Source organism: Coregonus clupeaformis, chromosome 23, assembly GCF_020615455.1.
Source record: "Coregonus clupeaformis isolate EN_2021a chromosome 23, ASM2061545v1, whole genome shotgun sequence".
NCBI lineage: Eukaryota > Metazoa > Chordata > Actinopteri > Salmoniformes > Salmonidae > Coregonus > Coregonus clupeaformis.
This window is the reverse complement of record NC_059214.1, coordinates 58,962,410-58,985,503: the sequence shown is the minus strand read 5'-3', so window position 1 is coordinate 58,985,503 and position 23,094 is coordinate 58,962,410. Positions and strand designations below refer to the sequence as shown.

The following is a 23,094-nucleotide window of genomic DNA, read 5'->3' as shown; positions in this document are numbered from 1 at the left end:
AATCCTTTTATGTGATTGCTTGTTCAAACCCCCGTTTTTGTCTCTTTTTGAAAATCATTTAAACTGGAAATATGTACAATACATATGCTATGTTCGTCAAATCAGGAACAGGAGGTTCACAGGTTTTTTCGTGTCCTTTTTTTTCTTTAAAAGGATGAAACTAGCATGTACATATGAAATAGTGACTGAATTCGAAACTCCCATGAATTCTTTCAGTATCTGAAGATTGCTGTATATTTTATGAGTAATAAAATAAATAAATGAGTTATGTTATTTAATAATGAACTATGGGTTATCTGTTTTATGTGACAACCGCAGTATCAATTTCTAGGTGACAGTGGTGCTAATCCCAAAAGAAAGGCTACATACAACAAGGAACAAGAAGTCTATTGGCAAAGTGATGAATATTGCATGTACCTTGGCCTAACGGTGTGGGTTATGTATTTTATTTTTCATGGCGTCCTCAACATTACAGTTTTAAGGGCAACAATAGCCAAAATTTGTTTACAACTCGCAGGATTTCCATACGTGAGCTTTCAACAACACAGAGTGTTGCATCAGCACGAGATCGAAATTGCGTCAAATTTGTACAGGTCATTGTTACGTCATCACTGATAAACGTTGAAATTGATCAAAATCCGCTGGAGCAGTTCAGTCTGATCCTCGCTAGTGCTGGAGGATTGCGTTTGTTTTGGCTCTGGATGCGCGTTCATTTTGGCAAGGAAATGTGCTGATTTTGCAAGAAGATGGAGAATAAAGAGTTCAAGGTAGGCATGTTATTTATTTTTAAATCTTCAATTATATTAATTACTGTGGATTAAATATTGTTTAACAAATGAAATAATGTGCTATTCATGCTGTAATATCAAACTAGAAAGTCTATGGCCAGGGAGTCATGAGAGTTGGCTAAAGGTACAGTAGGGTCAAATGGGGGTCAAAGGTTATGACAGCACCTTCATAAATTCGTCCAAAATGGCACCCTATTCCCTATGTAGGCTAGTGTACTACTTTTGACCAGGAGCCATAGAAGGGTTGGCTGACGTTACGAAAATGATGCTCGCGCATCGATGGCCGGAAGTCGTGTATCTTGTTATGATTCTGAACCTCAGCTAACAACAAGCTGCCATGTGGGGAATCGTAGCTCTATGGCATGTTTCAGCTCGTTGTATGGTGTTATTGATACCATGTCTTGTTTTGAGGTGTTTTGACTGATATCATGTCTATGGAATGACTAAAATTCGCTACCTAGCTAACCAACAACAACTGTAACAATGTATTTGAGACGAGTTCATTGTTCAAATGTATTTATGTTTGCATTAAACATTTAGAGACTAAATATAGTTTACATGTTGTCAACAGTCTAAGTCAAACCCTGTCTATTTTGCCCCATAGTTGCATGCCAGTTTTGTTGCTTAACAACCAACCCCTCTATAGAGTCCCACAGTGGAGGTGTGATAATACCCATAAAACCTAGCGGTCAAACAGGGAAATGGTTCCAATCGTTTTTCCACCATTCATTTTTCCCATAGGCGATTTTAGAAACACATAAAATAAGGGCTGTATTTCGTGTAGGCTTACCCTGGCGTGACGTTTTTGTAACCATGTAAATCTCTCTCGGACAAGTTGACTTTTATCAGTATATTTACATTTTACATTTATATCATTTAGCAGACGCTCTTATCCAGAGCGACTTACAAATTGGTGCATTCAACTTATGATAGCCAGTGGGACAACCACTTATTTTTCTTCTTTTTTTTTTATGGGGGGGGTAGAAGGATTACTTTATACTATTCCAGGTATTCCTTAAAGAGGTAGGGTTTCAAGTGTCTCCGGAAGGCGGTCAGTGACTCCGCTGTCCTGGCGTCGTGGGGGAGCTTGTTCCACCATTGGGGTGCCAGAGCAGCAAATAGCCTTGACTGGGCTGAGCGGGAACTGTGCTTCTGTAGAGGTAGGGGAGCTAGCAGGCCAGAGGTAAATGAACGTAGTGCCCTCGTTTGGGTGTAGGGTCTGATCAGAGCCTGAAGGTAAGGAGGTGCCGTTCCCCTCACAGCTCCGTAGGCAAGCACCATGGTCTTGTAGTAGATGCGAGCCTCAACTGAGCGGGGTGACATGAGAGAACTTGGGAAGGTCGAACACCAGACGGGCTGCTGCGTTCTGGATAAGTTGTAGGGGTTTAATGGCACAGGCAGGGAGCCCAGCCAACAGCGAGTTGCATTAATCCAGGATTAGGAACTGTGCCGCTTTCTGTGTAAGGTAGGGTCGTACTCTGCAAATGTTGTAGAGCATGAACCTGCAGGATCGGGTCACCGTTTTGATGTTAGCAGAGAATGACAGGGTGTTGTCCAGGGTCACGCCAAGGCTCTTTGCACTCTGGGAGGAGGACACAATGGAGTTGTCAACCGTGATGGCGAGATCATGGAACGGGCAGTCCTTCCCAGGGATGAAGAGCAGCTCCGGAGGTCTTGCAGAGGTTCAGCTTGAGGTGGTGATCCGACATCCACATTGATATGTCTGCCAGACATGCAGAGATGCGATTCGCCACCTGGTTATCAGAAGGGGGAAAGGAGAAAATTAATTGTGTGTCGTCTGCGTAGCAATGATAGGAAAGACCATGTGAGGATATGACAGAGCCAAGTGACTTGGTGTATAGAGAGAATAGGAGAGGGCCTAGAACTGAGCCCTGGGGGACACCAGTGGTGAGAGCACGTGGTGCGGAGACAGATTCTCGCCACGCTACCTGGTAGGAGCGACCTGTCAGGTAGGACGCAATCCAAGAGTGAGCAGCGCCGGAGATGCCCAACTCGGAGAGGGTGGAGAGGAGGATCTGATGGTTCACAGTATCAAAGGCAGCGGATAGGTCTAGAAGGATAAGAGCAGAGGAGAGAGAGTTAGCTTTAGCAGTGCGGAGAGCCTCCATGACACAGAGAAGAGCAGTCTCAGTTGAATGACCAGTCTTGAAACCTGACTGGTTTGGATCAAGAATGTCATTCTGAGAGAGATAGCAGGAGAGTTGGCTAGAGACGGCACGCTCAAGAGATTTGGAGAGAAAAGAAAGAAGGGATACTTACTTGTCTGTAGTTGTTGACATCGGAGGGATCGAGTGTAGGTTTTTTGAGGAGGGGTGCAACTCTCGCTCTCTTGAAGACGGAAGGGACATGGCCAGCGGTCAAGGATGAGTTGATGAGCGAGGTGAGGTAAGGGAGAAGGTCTCCGGAAATGGTCTGGAGAAGAGAGGAGGGGATAGGGTCAAGCGGGCAGGTTGTTGGGCGGCTGGCCGTCACAAGTCGCAAGATTTCATCTGGAGAGAGAGGGGAGAAAAAAGTCAAAGCATAGGGTAGGGCAGTGTGAGCGGTGTCATTTCACTTAATAAATGAGGATCGGATGTCGTCAACCTTCTTTTCAAAATGGTTGACGAAGTCATCCACAGAGAGGGAGAAGGGAGGATTCAGCAGGGAGGAGAAGGTGGCAAAGAGCTTCCTAGGGTTAGAGGCATAGGCTTGAAATTTAGAGTGGTAGAAAGTGGCTTTAGCAGCGGAAACAGAGGAAGAGAATGCAGAGAGGAGGGAGTGAAAAGATGAAAGGTCCGCAGGGAGTCTAGTTTTCCTCCATTTCCGCTCGGCTGCCCGGAGCCCTCTTCTGTGAGCTCGCAATGAGTCGTCAAGCCATGGAGCAGGAGGGGAGGACCGAGCCGGCCGGGAGGATAGGGGACATTGAGAGTCAAAAGATGCAGAAAGGGAGGAGAGGAGGGTTGAGGAGGCAGAATCAGGAGATCGGAGGGAGAAGGATTTAGCAGAGGGAAGAGATGATAGGATGGAAGAGGAGAGAGTAGCGGGAGAGAGAGAGCGAAGGTTGTGATGGCACATTACCATCTGAGTAGGGGCAGAGTGAGTAGTGTTGGAGGAGAGCGAGAGAGAAAAGGATACAAAGTAGTGGTCGGAGACTTGGAGGGGAGTTGCAGTGAGATTAGTAGAAGAACAGCATCTAGTAAAGTTGAGGTCAAGCGTATTGCCTGCCTTGTGAGTAGGGGGGGACGGTGAGAGGGTGAGGTCAAAAGAGGAAAGGAGTGGAAAGAAGGAGGCAGAGAGAAATTAGTCAAAGGCAGAGACGTAGGGAGGTTAAAGTCACCCAGAACTGTGAGGGGTGAGCCATCCTCAGGAAAGGAACTTATCAAGGCGTCAAGCTAATTGATGAACTCTCCAAGAGAACCTGGAGGGCGATAAATGACAAGGATGTTAAGCTTGAATGGGCTAGTGACTGTGACAGCATGGAATTCAAATGAGGAGATAGACAGATGGGTCAGGGGAAAAAGAGAGAATGTCCACTTTGGAGAGATGAGGATTCCTGTGCCACCGCCGCGCCGACCAGATGCTCTTGGGGTATGCGAGAACACATGGTTAGACGAGGAAAGAGCAGTAGGAGTAGCGTTTTCTGTGGTAATCCATGTTTCCGTCAGCGCCAAGAAGTCGAGGGACTGGAGGGTAGCATAGGCTGAGATTAACTCTGCCTTGTTGGCTGCAGAACGGCAGTTCCAGAGGCTGCCAGACCACTAGGTTTTATGGGTATTATGACTGTGGGACTCTATAGGGCTCCAGCCAAAAGAAGTGCACTATATTGGAACTAGGGTGCTATTTCGGACACAAGCATAGATATGATGCATTATTATGTGACCATAGAAATAGAATCACTAGAAAGGATAGAGCCTCTGACCTTGGCAATTTGACTGGTAAACTGAACTGTACACCTGATATGATGTTCTGGTGATTCTATTTCTCTGAATATGATGCATTATGATGTGACAATGAGAGTTGGGTTAATGGTGCTCTCAAGGCAACTGGGAACTCGAAAAAAATAACTAGGTCAAATCATGACGTCCGTGAACTTCAGGTCGGAAAGTCGGAGCTCTAGAAAGATGCCAGAGTTTCCGACTTGGAATTCCTTTTTACATTTTGTGGTGGTAATTTTACCCCCTTTTTCTCCCCAATTTTTCGTGATATCCAATTGGTAGTTACGATCTTGTTACGATCTTGTCTCATCGCTGCAACTCCCCAGCGGGCTCTGGAGAGGTGAAGGTCGAGTCAGGCGTCCTCCAAAACATGACCCGCCAAGCCGCGCTGCTTCCGACTTGGAATTCCGAGTTGGATGACTGTTCAAAACGATTTTTCCCAGTCGGAGCTTGTTTTTTTTTCCTATTTCCCAGTTGTCTTGAACGCACTGAAGTCGGAAGTCAGAGATTTCCCAGTTGTTTTGAACACGGCAAAAGGCGACACAGTAGGTGACATCTAAACATGACTTTGTGCTGTCTTTCAGAGGTCAGAGGTCAGTGGGAATGACCTCACCCTCATAGACCTGGATGACCCCATCAATGAAGCTGATGTTATGAAGGAAGTCAGGTAAGTGATTTACACTAATGACACATTTGTGACTGGTTACAGGATCACATAGGCCTACAGATACAGATTCAGTAGTAGGTCAAAGGTCACCGCCTATGGCGAGGTAGGCCCAGAGCCATGTATTTAGAGAGTTGGGACATTGAGATATAAACTCAGCAAAAAAAGAAACGTCCTCTCCCTGTCAACTGCGTTTATTTTCAGCAAACTTAACGTGTAAATATTTGTATGAACATAACAAGATTCAACAACTGAGACATAAACTGAACAAGTTCCACAGACGTGTGACTAACAGAACAAAGGGGGGGGTCAAAATCAAAAGTAACAGTATCTGGTGTGGCCACCAGCTGCATTAAAGTACTGCAGTGCATCTCCTCCTCATGGACTGCACCAGATTTGCCAGTTCTTGCTGTGAGATGTTACCCCCTCTTCCACCAAGGCACCTGCAAGTTCCCAGACATTTCTGGGGGGGAATGGCCCTAGCCCTCACCCTCCGATCCAACAGATCCAGGCTCTTCATGGCAGAACACTGACATTCCTGTCTTGCAGGAAATCACGCACAGAACGAGCAGTATGGCTGGTGGCATTGTCATGCTGGAGGGTCATGTCAGGATGAGCCTGCAGGAAGGGTACCACATGAGGGAGGAGGATGTCTTCCCTGTAACGCACAGCGTTGAGATTTCCTGCAATGACAACAAGCTCAGTCCGATGATGCTGTGACACACCGCCCAAGACCATGACGGACCATCCACCTCCAAATCGATCCCGCTCCAGAGTACAGGCCTTGGTGTATCGCTCATTCCTTCGACGATAAACACGAATCCGACCATCACCCCTGGTGAGACAAAACCGCGACTTCGTCAGTGAAGAGCACTTTTTTGCCAGTCCTGTCTGGTCCAGCGACGGTGTGTTTGTGCCCATAGGCGACGTTGTTGCCGGTGATGTCTGGTGAGGACTTGCCTTACAACAGGCCTACAAGCCCTCAGTCCAGCCTCTCTCAGCCTATTACGGACATTCTGAGCACTGATGGAGGGATTGTGCGTTCCTGGTGTAACTCGGGCAGTTGTTGTTGCCATCCTGTACCTGTCCCGCAGGTGTGATGTTCGGATGTTCCGATCCTGTGCAGATGTTGTTACACGTGGTCTGCCACTGCGAGGATGATCAGCTGTCCGTCCTGTCTCCCTGTAGCTCTGTCTTAGGCGTCTCACAGTACGGACATTGCAATTTATTGCCCTGGCCACATCTGCAGTCCTCATGCCTCCTTGCAGCATGCCTAAGGCACGTTCACGCAGATGAGCAGGGCCCTGGGCATTTTTCTTTTGGTGTTTTTCAGAGTCAGTAGAAAGGCCTCTTTAGGGTCCTAAGTTTTCATAACTACCGTCTGTAAGCTGTTAGTGTCTTAATGACCGTTCCACAGGTGCATGTTCATTCATTGTTTATGGTTCATTGAACAACATTTTACATTTTAGTCATTTAGCAGACGCTCTTATCCAGAGCGACTTACAGTTAGTGAGTGCATACATTTTCATACTGGCCCCCCGTGGGAAACAAACCCACAACCCTGGCGTTGCAAGCGCCATGCTCTACCAACTGAGCTACAGGGGACTAGCATGGGAAACAGTGTTTAAACCCTTTACAATGAAGATCTGTGAAGTTATTTGGATTTTTACGAATTATCTTTGAAAGATCCTGAAAAAGGGACGTTTTCTTTTTTTGCTGAGTTTATGTATACATTACATGACACAGTAGATATCCATATGACAGCTGGCTCCCCATGGGCAATGTTGACATTTCAAACAATGCTATGTAACTGAACATCTATAATTATAATTTACTTATAATGAAAGGATAAATGAAAGGCTCCAAGGCGCTTACATGGAGTCCTTTTAAAAGTTGGCAGAATTCTCTAAATATTTGGCTCTGGATAGGCCGAGTCATCTCAAGAGTATTGGAGCCATAGAATTTGAGTGATTCTATTCTAATTCTAGAATGATTCATTCTAATTCTATGATTCTAATTCTATAATTACACATCCTCACACTCACATTATAGCAGTGACCTAAGAGAGATTCCTTTTTCTCTATCTAGATCCCATAAAGATCACAGAGAGGCTGAGAGACTGACCAAGTTGGATGAGGCTGTTCTAGACACAGATACCCCAACTCAGTCACAGGAGGTTGAAGAAGAGAGTGAGTTGGACGAGGCTGTTGCCATCCCATCTCAGTCGCAGGAGGTTGAAGGAGAGAGTGAGTTGGACGAGGCTGTTGCCATCCCATCTGAGTCGCAGGAGGATGAAGGAGAGGGTGAGTTGGACGAGGCTGTTGCCATCCCATCTCAGTCGCAGGAGGTTGAAGGAGAGAGCGAGTTGGACGAGGCTGTTGCCATCCCATCTCAGTTGCAGGAGGTTGAAGGAGAGAGTGAGTTGGACGAGGCTGTTGCCATCCCATCTCAGTCGCAGGAGGTTGAAGGAGAGAGTGAGTTGGACGAGGCTGTTGCCATCCCATCTCAGTCGCAGGAGGTTGAAGGAGAGAGTGAGTTGGACGAGGCTGTTGCCATCCCATCTCAGTCGCAGGAGGTTGAAGGAGAGAGTGATTTGGACGAGGCTGTTGCCATCCCATCTCAGTCGCAGGAGGTTGAAGGAGAGAGTGAGTTGGACGAGGCTGTTGCCATCCCATCTCAGTCGCAGGAGGTTGAAGGAGAGAGTGAGTTGGACGAGGCTGTGGCCATCCCATCTCAGTCGCAGGAGGTTGAAGGAATGAGTGAGTTGGACGAGGCTGTTGCCATCCCATCTCAGTCGCAGGAGGTTGAAGGAGAGAGTGAGTTGGACGAGGCTGTTGCCATCCCATCTCAGTCGCAGGAGGTTGAAGGAGAGAGTGAGTTGGACGAGGCTGTGGCCATCCCATCTCAGTCGCAGGAGGTTGAAGGAATGAGTGAGTTGGACGAGGCTGTTGCCATCCCATCTCAGTCACAGGAGGTATGATGTATTTTTCTATTACATGTATGACATTTCATTGAGATATTTTGTGTTTTAATGACGCAAAATTGAATTCCAGCCTAACTCAGCTTTCTGTTGTCGCCATCAGGCTGCAGTGGTGACCTTCACTACCGTGACCCACAAGGATGAAACTTCCCAGACCAGCCTCACCCTCAGCAGGGGAAAGAGAAGCTACCCAGACCTACACACCTTTGTGCAGGACATGAAGGACGAGTAAGTTGCTCTTTGGCTTCCCCATGCATCCCCTAGATATGTTCCCTATCTCAATTGCATACTCCTCGTGTCCTCTCTTCTCAAAACCCATTGGATGAGAAAGCCAGAGGTCCCGCCCTTCTGACCTTCTCATCCAATGGGTTTTGAGAAGGAGGCGAGGAGATTGAGAGTCTCCCATAGTCTCGGGCCAATACAAAGGACTCAACGGACCAAATAACTAATCAGGGATGTCTGGGTGTGGCCTAGTTCCATAGAGGTCCATCCATAACGTAGTCTAAGATAATAGAGGTAATGTCCATCCATAACGTAGTCTAAGATAATAGAGGTAATGTCCATCCATAACGTAATCTAAAATAATAGATGTAATGTCCATCCATAACGTAATCTAAAATAATAGAGGTAATGTCCATCCATAACGTAGTCTAAAATAATAGAGGTAATGTCATGTAGTTCATTGTGTACTTGCATTTATTTACTTTTCAGCCATTGGAATCTGCTGAGTGAGAATATGCGTGCCGGGGTGAGTTATAGTCACCTCTAAAGTAGTTAATGTTGGTAAAATGGACCAAACATTCATTTGTGGAAATCCTGCAGGACCTTTAATCCTGAACCACTGCTTTAATTGACTAGCTTGAGTAAATGGTTCTACGTTTTATATCAGTGCAGCCCCTTTAACAAACTAACTCGGTATGGTCTTTTAACATTGCAGATGAGCAGACATGAGTTTAGTGCCAAGTGCATGGATATTGTAGCATGGGTGATGGAGACTACATCCACTGTGGTTGTTCCCGCCCTTGACCTCACCATGCAGATAGAGCTCTCTGATTCGCCAAGCTCTTCTGGATCAGGAAGTAATGAGGCAGGAGAGGTGACCTCTCTTGGCCACAGCGTCAGATTCAGCTGTAGTGGAGGACCCAGCAGGTGCACCAGCGCCAGAACCGCCTGCAGCACACGCACTCCCACGCCTTTCCCCTCCTCTCACAGGTACCTAGCCCTATCCCCTCCTCTCACAGGTACCTAGCCCTATCCACTCCTCTCACAGGTACCTAGCCCTATCCCTTCCTCTCACAGGTACCTACCCCTATCCCCTCCTCTCACAGGTACCTAGCCCTATCCCCTCCTCTCACAGGTACCTAGCCCTATCCCATCCTCTCACAGGTACCTACCCCTATCCCCTCCTCTCACAGGTACCTAGCCCTATCCCCTCCTCTCACAGGTACCTAGCCCTATCCCCTCCTCTCACAGGTACCTAGCCCTATCCACTCCTCTCACAGGTACCTAGCCCTATCCCCTCCTCTCACAGGTACCTAGCCCTATCCCCTCCTCTCACAGGTACCTAGCCCTATCCCCTCCTCTCACAGGTACCTAGCCCTATCCACTCCTCTCACAGGTACCTAGCCCTATCCCCTCCTCTCACAGGTACCTAGCCCTCTCCCCTCCTCTCACAGTTGCCTAGCCCAATCCCCTCCTCTCACAGGTACCTAGCCCTATCCATGCCTCTCACAGGTACCTAGCCCTATCCCCTCCTCTCACAGGTGCCTAGCCCTCTCCCCTCCTCTCACAGGTGCCTAGCCCAATCCCCTCCTATCACAGGTACCTACCCCTATCCATGCCTCTCACAGGTACCTAGCCCTATCCATGCCTCTCACAGGTACCTACCCCTATCCCCTCCTCTCACAGGTACCTAGCCCTATCCATGCCTCTCACAGGTACCTAGCCCTATCCCCTCCTCTCACAGGTACCTAGCCCTCTCCCCTCCTCTCACAGGTGCCTAGCCCTATCCCCTCCTCTCACAGGTACCTAGCCCTATCCCCTCTTCTCACAGGTACCTAGCCCTATCCCCTCCTCTCACAGGTATCTACCCCTATCCCCTCCTCTCACAGATACCTAGCTCTATCCCCTCCTCTTTTTGCAGGTCTTTCCTGTTATAGGTACAAATATCCATTCCAGATCCACTTAGTGAGAAATACTACTTAGATACTACACAACCACTCTAAAAAGTTTACTCTAAATGTTAATGTTTGGACTGAGTGTGGTTTGAGATGGTTCACAATGCTTCCTTTGAATAACAATAACAAGGTTGAGTTTGTGTCCCAAATTCTTGGATCATATTTTTTTATTTTGTTACCATGTACTATTAATTTCTGTTGTGCATTCTGCAGGTGTTTGACCTCTTTGCTGAGTGAGGACAAAGAGCGATATGTCTCCTCACCTGAGTGTGGCGATAGAGAGATGAGACACAGACCACACTCAGCACCACTGAGATCTGTGTTTGGCATCTCTGGGGACTCTGTCTTCGACATGGTCCAGAGCGGCCAGTTGCAGAGTGACATCGTACCGCCGCCCAAACGGAGTAGACAGGAGAAATACAGACCTAGCAAAATGTCAACGGACGGCAAGTTTATGATGGGTATTGTCGAGTTGGTTATAAACCTTCTCAACTCCAGATTTGCTGAGCTAATGCGAAGTGTCAGTCAGGGAACTCTAGTTCTGCTGACTGGAAGTATCTCAGCAAGTCAACAGTTTGCCCAAGAGATGCTAAGTATGGCGACTTCTAAGATGTATTCCCATGCCATAGAGCATATTGCGCTCGGCCACAAGTCTCCCCTTGATTTAGAGAGGGAGCTTGAGGCCATTTTGGGTCCTCTGGCTGGACAGGTCATAGTCATCATCATAGATAGCATCATCAAGGCTAAAGCCAACGGAGGAAATGAGGGGAGAGCGACCAGCCCCTTGACCTATTTTCTAACTGCCATTTCGGCAGAAATACAAAGCCTAGTGGTTCACAGATCGGCTAGCAGACCATCCACCAGACTGTCCAACAACGACCCACTGCTGAACATTTCCAAGTCGAAGGTCTTAAGATCAGTTCTGCTCAAAATGGCAGAGCTCTTTGGCCAAGGTCCAAGTGAAACCTGTCTAGTTCCACTAGTCCAGAGTCAGTCCAACAACTCCATTTGCGACTGGACTGTGAATGCAGGCACCATTCATCCAAGTACATTTCTGTCCGACAACAGAATGACAGAAGTGTCATCCAATGTTGTGGATCTTGTACTTGAGGTTTTCTGGATAACAGGATTTTTGGATAACAGGAACCCGTCAAGGCCACAGAGTGCCTGCTCCCACAACTCAGCTAGTGGAGCAATAGATATGAGAGCTCTTGCTGGGGACTTGGTCAGACAGGTGTCTGTCAAACTCAGCCCGTTTGTCTCTGAGAGTCAACTCTCCACCATGTCCATGACAGATCTGTCATCATCTTTTTCTGACTCCACCTTGAAGCAGTTGTGTTCTCGCTCTGCTGTTGCTCTGGCAACTGCCTGTCAAGCAATCAAAACAGAGCTTGAGAACCAGAGACCTACCAACCTGGCAGCCAGAGACCTACTATCGTCTCTGGTAGAGACCATTGAGGACATGGATATCTCTGACATCCTCCAGGGCCCGTCGGACATTTTGGAGGAGGCTGCTGTGATAAAGCACCCAGAGATGTCCACCTCGACAATATACAGATCTCTGCTTCTCGACTCATCTCTCGCCTCCTCTAAGATGGTCACTGAGAGCATTGTCTTCAACAACCCATGTCCATCAGAGGAGAATGTGAGTATTCAGAAGGAGCTCCCTGCTGATAAAGTTGACATCCTCCATGGTCAACCAGTGGAGGAGTATATTGTCAAAGCTGAGCAATGCATCACTCAGGTCATTCAGGATGCAGCTGTGACATATACTGCTGCGCTGGATAGAACCGACACTTGTGGGAAACTGTCGGAAATCCTATCTGTCCATGTTTCCTCAGAGAATATTGAGGAGGCATCCTCTGATCTCTTTGGTGGAATTATTTTCGACTTGCATGAGGTATCTGAGGTCTCCATGCGTACGAAATCAGGTCGCAAAATGTTCTGGGTGGAAGTGAGTTCAGGTTCCCAGATGATTTATACCAAAACCCTGGACAAACTAAGGAAGCTGTTCACCTCCCACCATCTCACTGAGGGAAAAAATACTCCTGTGCAAATCGAGCTCTCTGCAACTGGACTACTTGTAACTGAGGCCACTGTGGAGGAATCTCCTGTACAGAAGACAGACAGTAAGACCCCTTCTAAGTTCTCAGCCTCAGCCCACCAGCTCACCCTCGACACCTGCACTAAAGGGGTAATCAAACAGGTGATCTCGGTGCTGAGGGTGGACACTTCAAAGGAAGACTGCTCCGCTTCCGTTGGGGAGAGCACGTCAAATTCATCCTTCGACTTCAACCAGAAGTTGGACTCGATCATTTCGAAATTGGAGGACCTCACCATTTCGAGTGACGTGACGTCAGCCGAGATTGCCACACTCACGCGATCTCTTAGTGCAGCCAGCAGAACCTCTAACATTTCCATCCAGAGCTTTCACAGTGCTGAGTTCCGAGCTAAGGCCAAACACATTGTGAGTGAGACCATTCTCAGAGCTGCTAGCAAAGCCAGCCATTCTTTGCTACAGAGCATGCCTAGCACCACCTTCTCACACCATGCGGTTTCTACAGCCGAAGATATAGTAAATATTATCATGCAAGAACTTGAAAGTGTATCCCAGTACACTGTGGACGACGCAGACTCCTTCCCACTAGGAGAGAAAAAGCTGGAGTCCCAGCTCAAACCCAGAGTTGTCTTTGACAACTTATTGGATGCTGCTCAAACCATGTACCACAGAGTAAAGGATAGACTGAACATCTTTTTCTCTTTTCCACCAGTGTCAGTCACCACAGCCAAATATGTGCTGGACTCCACCCCTGTGGAGACACTCAGACGCTCTAAGTCCGCTGACACTGCTCTTGTTGAGGACAGGAGCCGCCCTCCGTCTGTGAGAAGTGAGAAGCCTTTGTCAAAAGTCTGTTTGGCTAAAAGGTCTAAAGCCCTTGTGTCTTCGAGTGGCTCTTCAACAGACCACCATGTAATTGACACGTGCAGTGAGGATGTCACTCTGCCCACCAGGAGTATGTCAGTTGTGAGTAACAACAGTTTGAAGAGAGCCTCTCCTCTCCACGGAAGTGGATTGAGTGAAAGTTGCAAACCTCTTGTGGCTCTAAAAGACGTAACAGTGGCAGTCAGCCAAGAAGGCTTTAGCAAAACTGCAAAGAAGACGCTCAGCTTGATCCTAAATGTGATCAAGTGTAGAGTGGCCAACTCTGAGAGTTCATCTGTTGGGCAGATTGCAAGTGAGGAGTGTCTGATAGCCACTAACATGTTAGACTCTGTACTGGAGAGCCTGGACCAGTTGCCTGACATGAGCGCTGCCGATGAGATCACAAGGACAGAATCCCATACCTCTATCGCAATGGACGAGAAAGGTTCACGGTCAACGCTTGTGAGCCAACAAGAAATAAACATATCTGACACCAATATCATAGTGAAAACTATAATGGACACAATGAAGACGGACGACCCAGAGATGACTTCAGCAGAAGAAAATCTGGATAGGCTCCTGTCAGTTGAAGCCCTTCAAGGTGCGTCTGGCAACCTGATCGCAAAGGTCCATGGTCTCATTCAGGAGATAACCATAAACCGCCAGCTTCAATCCATGGTTGGCCACAGAAGCCTCTCTCAACCAGCGCTGCCTAAACCAGCCCTGAGGAAGCTGTCAAAGGATGATGCCTCAGAGCTCATTTACAACTTTGCCCAGACTTCTGTTAGGAGACTCCTGGGGCAGTGTATGGGAAGGCCTATGCCACCCTCGGCTGAAATGGTTTTGGATCAGGTCATCAAGTTGATGACAGACATGGTGATGGACAGCCTGACTTATGTGTCCAAGTCTGCAATGGAGGATGGTAAGTGAAAGTACCTCTTTTCATCTGCATAGGACTTAATTGTAACATGCTCAATACATTGCGTTTTATGATGTAAAATTCACTGGGTGTGTCCAAAATGGCACCTTCTTCCATATTTAGTGCACTACTTTTGACCAGACCCTATGGGCCCTGGTCAAAAGTAGTGCACTATAAAGTGACGAGAATGCCATTTGGGATGCAGTGACTGACTTCAATGGCTGCGTCCTCTTCTCCCAGTTATTGTACACAGGTCGGTCACACTAGCGTGCTCTTCTCACTCAGACACCAGCAATGCCACAAGTGACATCACTCATGGTGTTGTAGCTGACCTTAATGCTACTGAGGAATTCCCTGCCAGGAGCCTTAGCCCGGCTGATGTAAAGGCTGACGGCATGGCCCGTCTTCCCTCTGCCAGAGGGGAAGAGACTAAGAAGAACAGGAAGTGGCGTTTCCTACCGAAAATGCATAAGTTTCCAAAGATCATGATTAAGGTAGGGTGCTCTGTGTTTTGAGATTACCTCTGTAAGGCAGGGCTGAAATTTACCCTACAGATTCACTACACCCCTATTGTCTCTCAGCATTAGAACTATACTGTTGTCATTGTCTTTAGGAGGTTGAGTGAGGACGCTGTAATGCAATCCTAATACACATGGGAGAGAGTCAATGGCTATGTCCCAAATGGCACCCTATTCCCTATATTGTGCACTACTTTTTACCAGAGCTCTCTGGGCCCTTGTCAAAAGTAGTGCCTTACGTAGCGAATAGGGTGCCTTTTAGGATGCAGACTCTGTATTTTACACAGGCTCAGTTGTCCTGATGTGTTTTGTCAACAGCTGTTCAAGACAAAAGGGGAACCGAAGAGACACCCTGAACAGGATGCGCTGCCTACCAAACGTCTCAGAGAGACTCATATTTCACAGGGTAAGTGATAAGCATCGATAATGTCATATTGATGTATCACCCTATGACAAGCTTGTTAAAACAGTGACAACAGATACAGGCAGACCGACGGACAGACATGCAGACAGACAGGCAGATGGACAGGCAGACGGACAGGCAGGCAGACAGACGGAAAGGCAGACGGACAGGCAGACGGGCAGGCAGACAGACGGACAGGCTGGCAGGCAGGCAGGCAGGCAGGCAGGCAGACAGACAGACAGACAGACAGACAGGCAGGCAGGCAGGCAGGCAGGCAGGCAGGCAGACGGACAGGCAGGCAGGCAGACATGCAGGCAGGCAGGCAGGCAGACGGACAGACACAAACACACACATTCATTTTCTGATTATGAAATGTTCTTATGACAGATGCTGAGTGTGAGGTTCCAGAGGCTCCATCCACTTCCCCACCCAAGGAGGACCTGACAACCACACCGGCCCCTGCTCCCCAGGAGTCCCAGTCCCATAAACGCCCACTCATAGTCAGGGTGTTACACGCTCTCTCCAGAGCCATCTCCAAACCATTCAGAGGAGCTTCTGGGAAGAAGAATTAGCCAAATGCCTGATTTTATTAATATGATATTTTAATCAGAGCCTTTATTTAATAAAACATTACTGCATTGATTTCTGTCTATAGTAGTCTTCATGTATGTGCAAGATAACGGTAAAGTACTTCAAACCACATAGTCAAAAGTATTCATAGTGAAGTACCGTTTATGATTATTGATTGTGCAAATACACATAATACAGAAAAGTTGTTGTCACATATAAAGACAGACATAAAGGAGAACTCCGTAGACCAGTCACATTCTCAAGCCATAACTAAATCCATGAATGGATCTCCTATAAGATGACAGGAGAACATTTGTAACACTTTCTATGAAGCCTATATCTATAATGCATACACTCAAGTCATTTACATTTTACATTTTAGTAATTTAGCAGAAGCTCTTATCCAGAGCGACTTACAGTTAGTGAGTGCATACATTTTTTTTTTCATACTGTCATACACTCATAATGACTTAATTGAGTTAAGTGTTAAGTTAAGTGCAGTTATAAACACATAATGAGGGCTTATTATGTATTTCTTGCAAAGAAAAAAAGAAAAATGCTACTAGTTTATTAAATATTCATGTCTGCTATTGCACGGCTCATGTCCACACTTTTTGTACAGTAGGGTCAGTAATGCACCATAACGTTGGATGCCAACTGCCTATAAACCCCACTGAAGAAGAAAAAGAAGACGAAGAAGAAGCACGGCTCATGTGATTGGCCGTGAACCCGGAAGTGGTATTAATGTGTAATACTTTTGACAGGAGCAGTAGTGCCAGAAGAAGTCCTGTCACTCAAATTGTAACTTTGTGGAGTAAGTGGCTATCAAAATATCTATCGCTTGTAGCTACTCATGTAATGCATGCTGGAAAGCAGACAAAAACGAATGATTTGCAAGAGATCTAAACATGATTTAGATGTGTTTGTGTTAACAAACCTCCAAACGAGCTTCAATGCCATACAACACTCCTTCAGGAGCCTCCAACTGCTCTTAAACACTAGTAAAACTAAATGCATGCTCTTCAATCGAACGCTGCTGGCACCCGCCCACCCGACTAGAATCACTACTCTCGGCGGGTCTGACCTAGAGTATGTGGACAACTACAAATACCTAGGTGTCTGGCTAGACTGTAAACTCTCCTTCCAGACTCACATTAAGAATCTCCAATCCAAAGTTAAATCTAGAATCGGCTTCCTATTATGCAACAAAGCCTCCTTCACTCATGCTGCCAAACATGCCCTCGTAAAACTGACTATCCTACCAATCCTTGACTTCGGCGATGTAATTTACAAAATAGCCTCCAACACTCTACTCAGCAAATTGGATGTAGTCTATCACAGTGCCATCCGTTTTGTCTCCAAAGCCCCATACACTACCCACCACTGTGACCTGTACGCTCTTGTTGGCTGGTCCTAACTACATGTTCGTCGTCAAACCCACTGGCTCCAGGCCATCTATAAATCACTGCTAGGCAAATCCCCGCCTTATCTTAGCTCATTGGTCACCATAGCCGCACCCACCCGTAGTCTGCGCTCCAGCCAGGGGCGGTGTGTTCAATAGGGCGATATGGGCGACGCACTGCCAAACGGGAAAAGGAAGGGATTTTTTTTCTAATCAATTATATCACGGCAACAGTAGTTATCAGTGTTGTAATCTAGACGTCTGATCTGCCACAGTGCCACTAAATGTCCAATCAGGCTAAAGTCGTGCTTCAAATGCCCCCCCCCCCCCCTTTGGGGCGATTTCAGTCAGGTTGAAAATCGCCCAGAAGTCTGTCATAGACTCCCATGTAAAATCAATTTTTTTCAAATATCAGAGCTTTCAATACAATCTCTATGGGTTTCTGAGGGCTTGCACTTACGCGCTTTCGTCATACGTAACATATAACCATGAACGTAACTAAGAAAAGAGCGGGTAGCAGCGTCAATCAATTCACTACTTCTATCAAAATGGCTAGGCTTCAGTGCAACTCGATTGTGTCTTTGAAAGAAGTTCCTTTTTGTCGGCGAAAAAATGAAGATAAATTGGCAACGAAACAATTAGGACCTCCCAGACCAAATTTTATAATTCAACAGGTTTCTACTAAAGGGGGGAAGTCCTACACACGAGGATTTTCCAAAAATTGGTACGAACGAAAAACCTGGCTAGCAGGCTGCGATGTAGCTAATGCAGTCTTCTGCTACCCCCTGCTTACTCTTTCACCCTGAAGGCGGCACGGCAGACAGCACCGCTTGGACAGCGACTGGTGTGTAACGGACATGCACCATCTTTCAGGAAAGATTAAGAAACATGAGCTGTCAAAGACCCACATGGATAGCTGTTTGAGATTGTCTGCTTTGGGGAGAGTGAACATTCCCACTCAACTGGATGAGGGATACAGGCTAGCTGTCCGCCGCCACAACGATGAGGTTAGTGTTGATAATCACAAGTTTACTGGAGAACTGAAACTGACAAGGCTGACAAGATAGGACCCTTTTGTCCATTGTTATTGGATAGGAACAGAACTTATAACCAGCTCCTGACCTAAATAGATCTTAGCACAACATTTTACTCAACATATCATATTCCATATTCACTATAACAAATATATTTACTACGACATTAGCAAGAACCGCCACATCCTCAGCCGGCTAATCCAGTGTGTGAAGTTTTGCGGAGTGTTTGAGTTAGCTTTGCGAGGCAAAGATGAAACTGAGGGCTCCACCAACCCTGGTAAGCCAACACTTTTGAGATCAGTCAATAAATGCTTCTGGTATTGACTTATATGCTGCCCCTGTCTTCATGTTGTTGCTGGACATATCTTTTTTAAAATGTGTGTAGGTCACCTAAATCATCAGAAAAATTGCCCCCCCTGAGAATTTTTTCAGGAGCCGCCACTGGCTCCAGCAGGTATATCTCACTGGTCATCCCCAAAGCCAACACCTCCTTTGGCCGCCATTCCTTCCAGTTCTCTGCTGCCAATGACTGGAACGAATTGCAAAAATCTCTGAAGCTGGAGACTCTTATCTCCCTCACTAACTTTAAGCATCAGTTGTCAGAGCACCTTACCGATAACTGCACCTGTACACAGCCCATCTGAAATTAGCCCACCCAACTACCTCATCCCTATATTGTTATTTATTTAGCTCTTTTGCACCCCAGTATCTCTATTTGCACATAATCTCTTGCACATCTAGTATTCCAGTGTTAATACTAATTGTAATTATTTTGCACTATAGCCTATTTATTGCCTTACCTCCATAACTATATATATATACATTTGCACACACTGTATATATATTTTCTGTTGTATTTTTTTTGACTTTATGTTTTTTTACCCCATATGTAACTCTGTGTTGCTGTTTTTATCGCACTGCTTTGCTTTATCTTGGCCAGGTCGCAGTTGTAAATGAGAACTTGTTCTCAACTGGCTTACCTGGTTAAATAAAGGTGAAATAAAAAATAAAATAAAAAATTGATAAGCTACTGAACAACAAGTCCAAGAAATCATTGCTGACCTCGTTTGCACTTTGAACAGATTTCTCGACAATAATAATGGAAGATGTGACTGGGGTTCAGCTCATTGCAGAGGCACTAAAAGCTCAGGTGAAGTGTGTGCAATTTATATAAAACAGTGTTATACTGTGTAACCGTGTTGCTAAGAATATATTAGTCGCTGATCATGTCCTTGGCAGTGAGAATGTAGCACAACGAGTTGTGAAAGTGTGCCATAGGTCATTGCACTGGTATAGCTAACTATTAATATTGTTGTAGAAAAACATTTAGATGTTTATGTGGAATAGTATATGTTAACACCCTTGTTGATGCATGCCAATGTGTGTGTCAATGCAAAGAAAATCTAAACTACATTGTAACAATTCATATACAATTCAGTATGAAAACGTATGCACTCACTAACTGTAAGTCGCTCTGGATAAGAGCATCTGCTAAATGACTAAAAATGTTTAAAAAATGTAAATATACTGTATCTACATGTATCTCTCTACAGAATGTAGAATATATGTTTGGAATAGTTGGTGTTCCAGTCATTGAAGTAGCTATGGCAGCTCAAGCCTCAGGAATCAAGTATGTGGGAATGCGCAATGAACAAGCCATAAGCCACCTTTTTATTACTAAACCAGCTCTCCCCAAATCATGTGATATTAACTACCCTTACATAGACTACAGGAGCGTGTAGTGTGTAAGGGTCAGTTTCATAGCTTTTTTGCATTGCTAATTATGTCTGCCTGTCTGTCTGACCCTTTGTGTATCTGTCTGCCTGTCTTCCTGTCTTTCCCTCTGTCTGTCTGTTCCTCTCCAATCCAGGTGCGTGTCTGGTTGTGTCTGGACCGGGACTCATCCATGCACTTGGTGGAATGGCCAACGCTAACATGAACTGCTGGTATGCTAGAACTCCACAAACAGAAGACCCTACTACTCATGTTCAGTGGTCCTTTCAAAAGAAGGGATGCTATCCGCACACTGCAAAAAATGATCTGAGGACTCCAAACTATCTCAGATTGTCAGTTGATGTCATTGTGTGATACCTCTCTCTCTCTGTAGGCCTGTGATTGTTATTGGAGGCTCCTCCGATCAAAACCAAGACACCACTGGGGCGTTTCAAGAGTTTCCACAGGTACCGATTCAACCATGATATTTCTGACTTTTGAACATTAGGGGGTGGTTTCCCGGGACACAGATTAAGCCTAGTCATGGCCTAAAAAGCAAACTCAATAGAGAATCTCTGTCTGGGAAACTGGCCCTAGCAGTTTAATTGCTGAAAGAGGAAATAATTTGTTATTTGTGGTCCTCTTTCTCTGTCAGGTGGAGGCATGCAGATTGTACAGTAAGTTCTCTGCTAGGTCTAGCAGTCTGGATATGATCTCCTCAGTGGTAGAGAAGGTATACAGTCTACTCTGACTCCCTCTGTTTAGTCCTCTTCATATCATTTGGTATCACCTGCAATTGTCTGTTTTCTGACCTCTAATTTTCCAGCTTAGCAAGGTACCTTAACTGAAGCACAGCACAGCCTTAATTGATCTGAATGGAAGGGTGTTTGGTCTGTCTAAGGCAGCACGCACTAGCATGTATGGACGTCCAGGTGCTGTATACGTAGACATATCTGGGGACATGGTCAATGCTAAATGGAACAGGAGGCCAGGTTAGTGGCCATCACTGTCTTTCATCCATTTAAAATGTATACTAATGTGTTACAGTTGAATATGTATACCTCTGAATTCACATCACCGTAGTCATTTTTATTTTATTTTGTTATACCTTTTAACGTCTGAAGTGAACCAGAAATTAAATTACTTAGAAAATATAGCACTATATCAAAATATTCTCATCAGAGAATAGCAATAAGCCTCGATAGACCTTCATGATTTATTTACATATGCAATAAAGTTGCTAGGTAACATGTTTAATGTTTGACCTATTATTTATTATTTCCTTTGTCAGAGAGGTGCCCTGTAGTCCACCTCCTCCTGTGAGTATGGCTGACCATATGGCGATCACAGAAGCACTGGCGGTCCTGAAAGGAGCCAAACGGCCTTTACTCATCATTGGCAAAGGTAGGCATTGCTTTTTTAATAGCCAGATAATCTGGGGGAAACAGAACAAAAATCTTGCATAATTGCGTCAGATACTTGGTTAAGGTCTAGGGAGATGTTAAGAGAAAGATACTAACGCCACTTGCGAAGTTTCCACCCCCCTAAAAGGAAACTCTCTGCAAGTTTCAGGCAAGTTTATGGGCCAAATGTCCCCTCCCCTTCTGAAATTGAAAAGATGCGAGTACCTGCGAAATCGTGATTTGTCCAAATGATTAGTGGTGAAAAATCAGCGTACCGGAACAAAGTTGTCACATCCCATTCTGTTGACAGACGCTACTTCCAGTTATGTTACGTGCGTCTGTCCAGGAGAGATCAATAGCCAGCTGAGACGCACTGTAACACATATAGCACTGTACCACAGCCGGGGCGGCAGGTAGCTTAGTGGTTAAGAGCGTTGTGCCAGTAACCGAATGGTCGCTGGTTCTAATCCCCGAGCCGACTAGGTGAAAAATCTGTTGATGTGCCCTTGAGTAAGGCACTTAACCCTAATTGCTCATGTAAGTCGCTCTGGATAAGAGCGTCTGCTAAATGACTAAAATGTAAATGTACCACGGTTCAGTCGAAAACAGGGCCACGTTCAGTCGACAAATGTTGTTGACATGATTTCTCATTGTACCTGTCCGAGAGGCACGTTCGTTCTACATGCTATATTTCTATCTGAACGTTGCACAACGTTTTGCTCAGCTGAATGCATCCCAGTTGTGAAGGCCAGTCTGTTGAAATCCATGTGGCAGTGCCCTCTGTCTGTGTCCCTCTGCAGGTGCAGCCCATGGAAGAGCAGAGGGGGCTCTGAGGGAGCTGGTGGAGGGGTGTGACCTGCCCTTCCTGCCCACCCCCATTGGTAAAGGGGTGCTGCCTGACGATCACCCCAACTGTGTTGCTGCTGCCCGCTCCAGGTCAGCCTCTCCTTCTCTCAGCTGGCATCATATTCATGTACAGACCATTGACTGTATAAGTAGGACCAATAATTTCCCTGACCATTTGAACGGACCAGGAAACTCCTGAAATCCCTATCTATAACTAGTCTCTCCTGGCCAGGTCATGTCAATGTAAACTGGTGTCAATCAAACAACTACTCTACTCCTATAACTAGCCTCTTTTCATTACATTTTGTTTTGTTCTATCTGATTGTGTTATTTTCCCTGCTCTCCTCCTCCTCTCTTTCTATCCTCCTCCTCCTCCTCTCTTCCTATCCTCCTCCTCCTCTCTTCCTATCCTCCTCTTCCTCCTCCTCTCTTCCTATCCTCCTCCTCTCTTCCTATCCTCCTCTCTTCCTATCCTCCTCCTCCTCCTCTCTTCCTATCCTCCTCCTCTCTTCCTATCCTCCTCCTCCTCCTCTCTTCCTATCCTCCTCCTCCTCCTCCTCCTCCTCCTCCTCCTCCTCCTCCTCCTCCTCCTCTCTTCCTATCCTCCTCCTCCTCCTCTCTTCCTATCCTCCTCCTCCTCCTCTCTTCCTCCTCCTCCTCTCTTTCTATCCTCCTTCTCCTCTTCCTCCTCCTCCTCTTCCTATCCTCCTGGTTCTATGGTCTTGGTGGGGACTGCAGAGCTCTGCTCCAGTCTGATGTTGTGGTCCTCCTTGGTGCCAGACTCAACAATATTCATTTTTTAAGAAACAAGCATTGATT

The 23,094-nt window shown here is 46.2% G+C and overlaps 2 protein-coding genes across 2 annotated transcripts; both read left to right on the top strand.

The window, feature by feature from the left end:
* The first annotated feature begins 683 nt into the window (after positions 1–683).
* LOC121563401 lies at positions 684–15,949 on the top strand. Its single transcript, XM_045206781.1, has 8 exons — positions 684–767; positions 8,471–8,595; positions 9,079–9,115; positions 9,407–9,579; positions 10,758–14,389; positions 14,627–14,880; positions 15,223–15,310; positions 15,695–15,949. Exons 1-8 carry the CDS (start codon positions 747–749, stop codon positions 15,877–15,879), a joined length of 4,515 nt encoding a protein of 1,504 aa, XP_045062716.1. The 5' UTR covers positions 684–746; the 3' UTR covers positions 15,880–15,949.
* A 3,452-nt stretch (positions 15,950–19,401) lies between these two features.
* On the top strand, positions 19,402–22,537 carry LOC121577405 (2-hydroxyacyl-CoA lyase 1-like). The gene is made up of 8 exons (XM_045206489.1): positions 19,402–19,463; positions 19,867–19,943; positions 20,179–20,259; positions 20,421–20,493; positions 20,682–20,759; positions 20,928–20,996; positions 21,271–21,430; positions 22,230–22,537. Exons 1-8 carry the CDS (start codon positions 19,413–19,415, stop codon positions 22,472–22,474), a joined length of 834 nt encoding a protein of 277 aa, XP_045062424.1. The 5' UTR covers positions 19,402–19,412; the 3' UTR covers positions 22,475–22,537.
* Positions 22,538–23,094: the final 557 nt, after the last annotated feature.

Coding starts and splice junctions, on each gene's coding strand:
- LOC121563401 (XM_045206781.1), top strand. CDS start 747: ATGGAGAATAAAGAGTTCAAG. Junction 9,116..9,406: donor GTGAGAATATGCGTGCCGGG/GTGAGTTATAGT, acceptor CTCACCATGCAG/ATAGAGCTCTCTGATTCGCC. Junction 14,390..14,626: donor CAAGTCTGCAATGGAGGATG/GTAAGTGAAAGT, acceptor CTCTTCTCCCAG/TTATTGTACACAGGTCGGTC.
- LOC121577405 (XM_045206489.1), top strand. CDS start 19,413: ATGGAAGATGTGACTGGGGTTCAGCTCATTGCAGAGGCACTAAAAGCT. Junction 19,944..20,178: donor GCTCAAGCCTCAGGAATCAA/GTATGTGGGAAT, acceptor GTTCCTCTCCAA/TCCAGGTGCGTGTCTGGTTG. Junction 20,997..21,270: donor TATCTGGGGACATGGTCAAT/GCTAAATGGAAC, acceptor TAAAGTTGCTAG/GTAACATGTTTAATGTTTGA.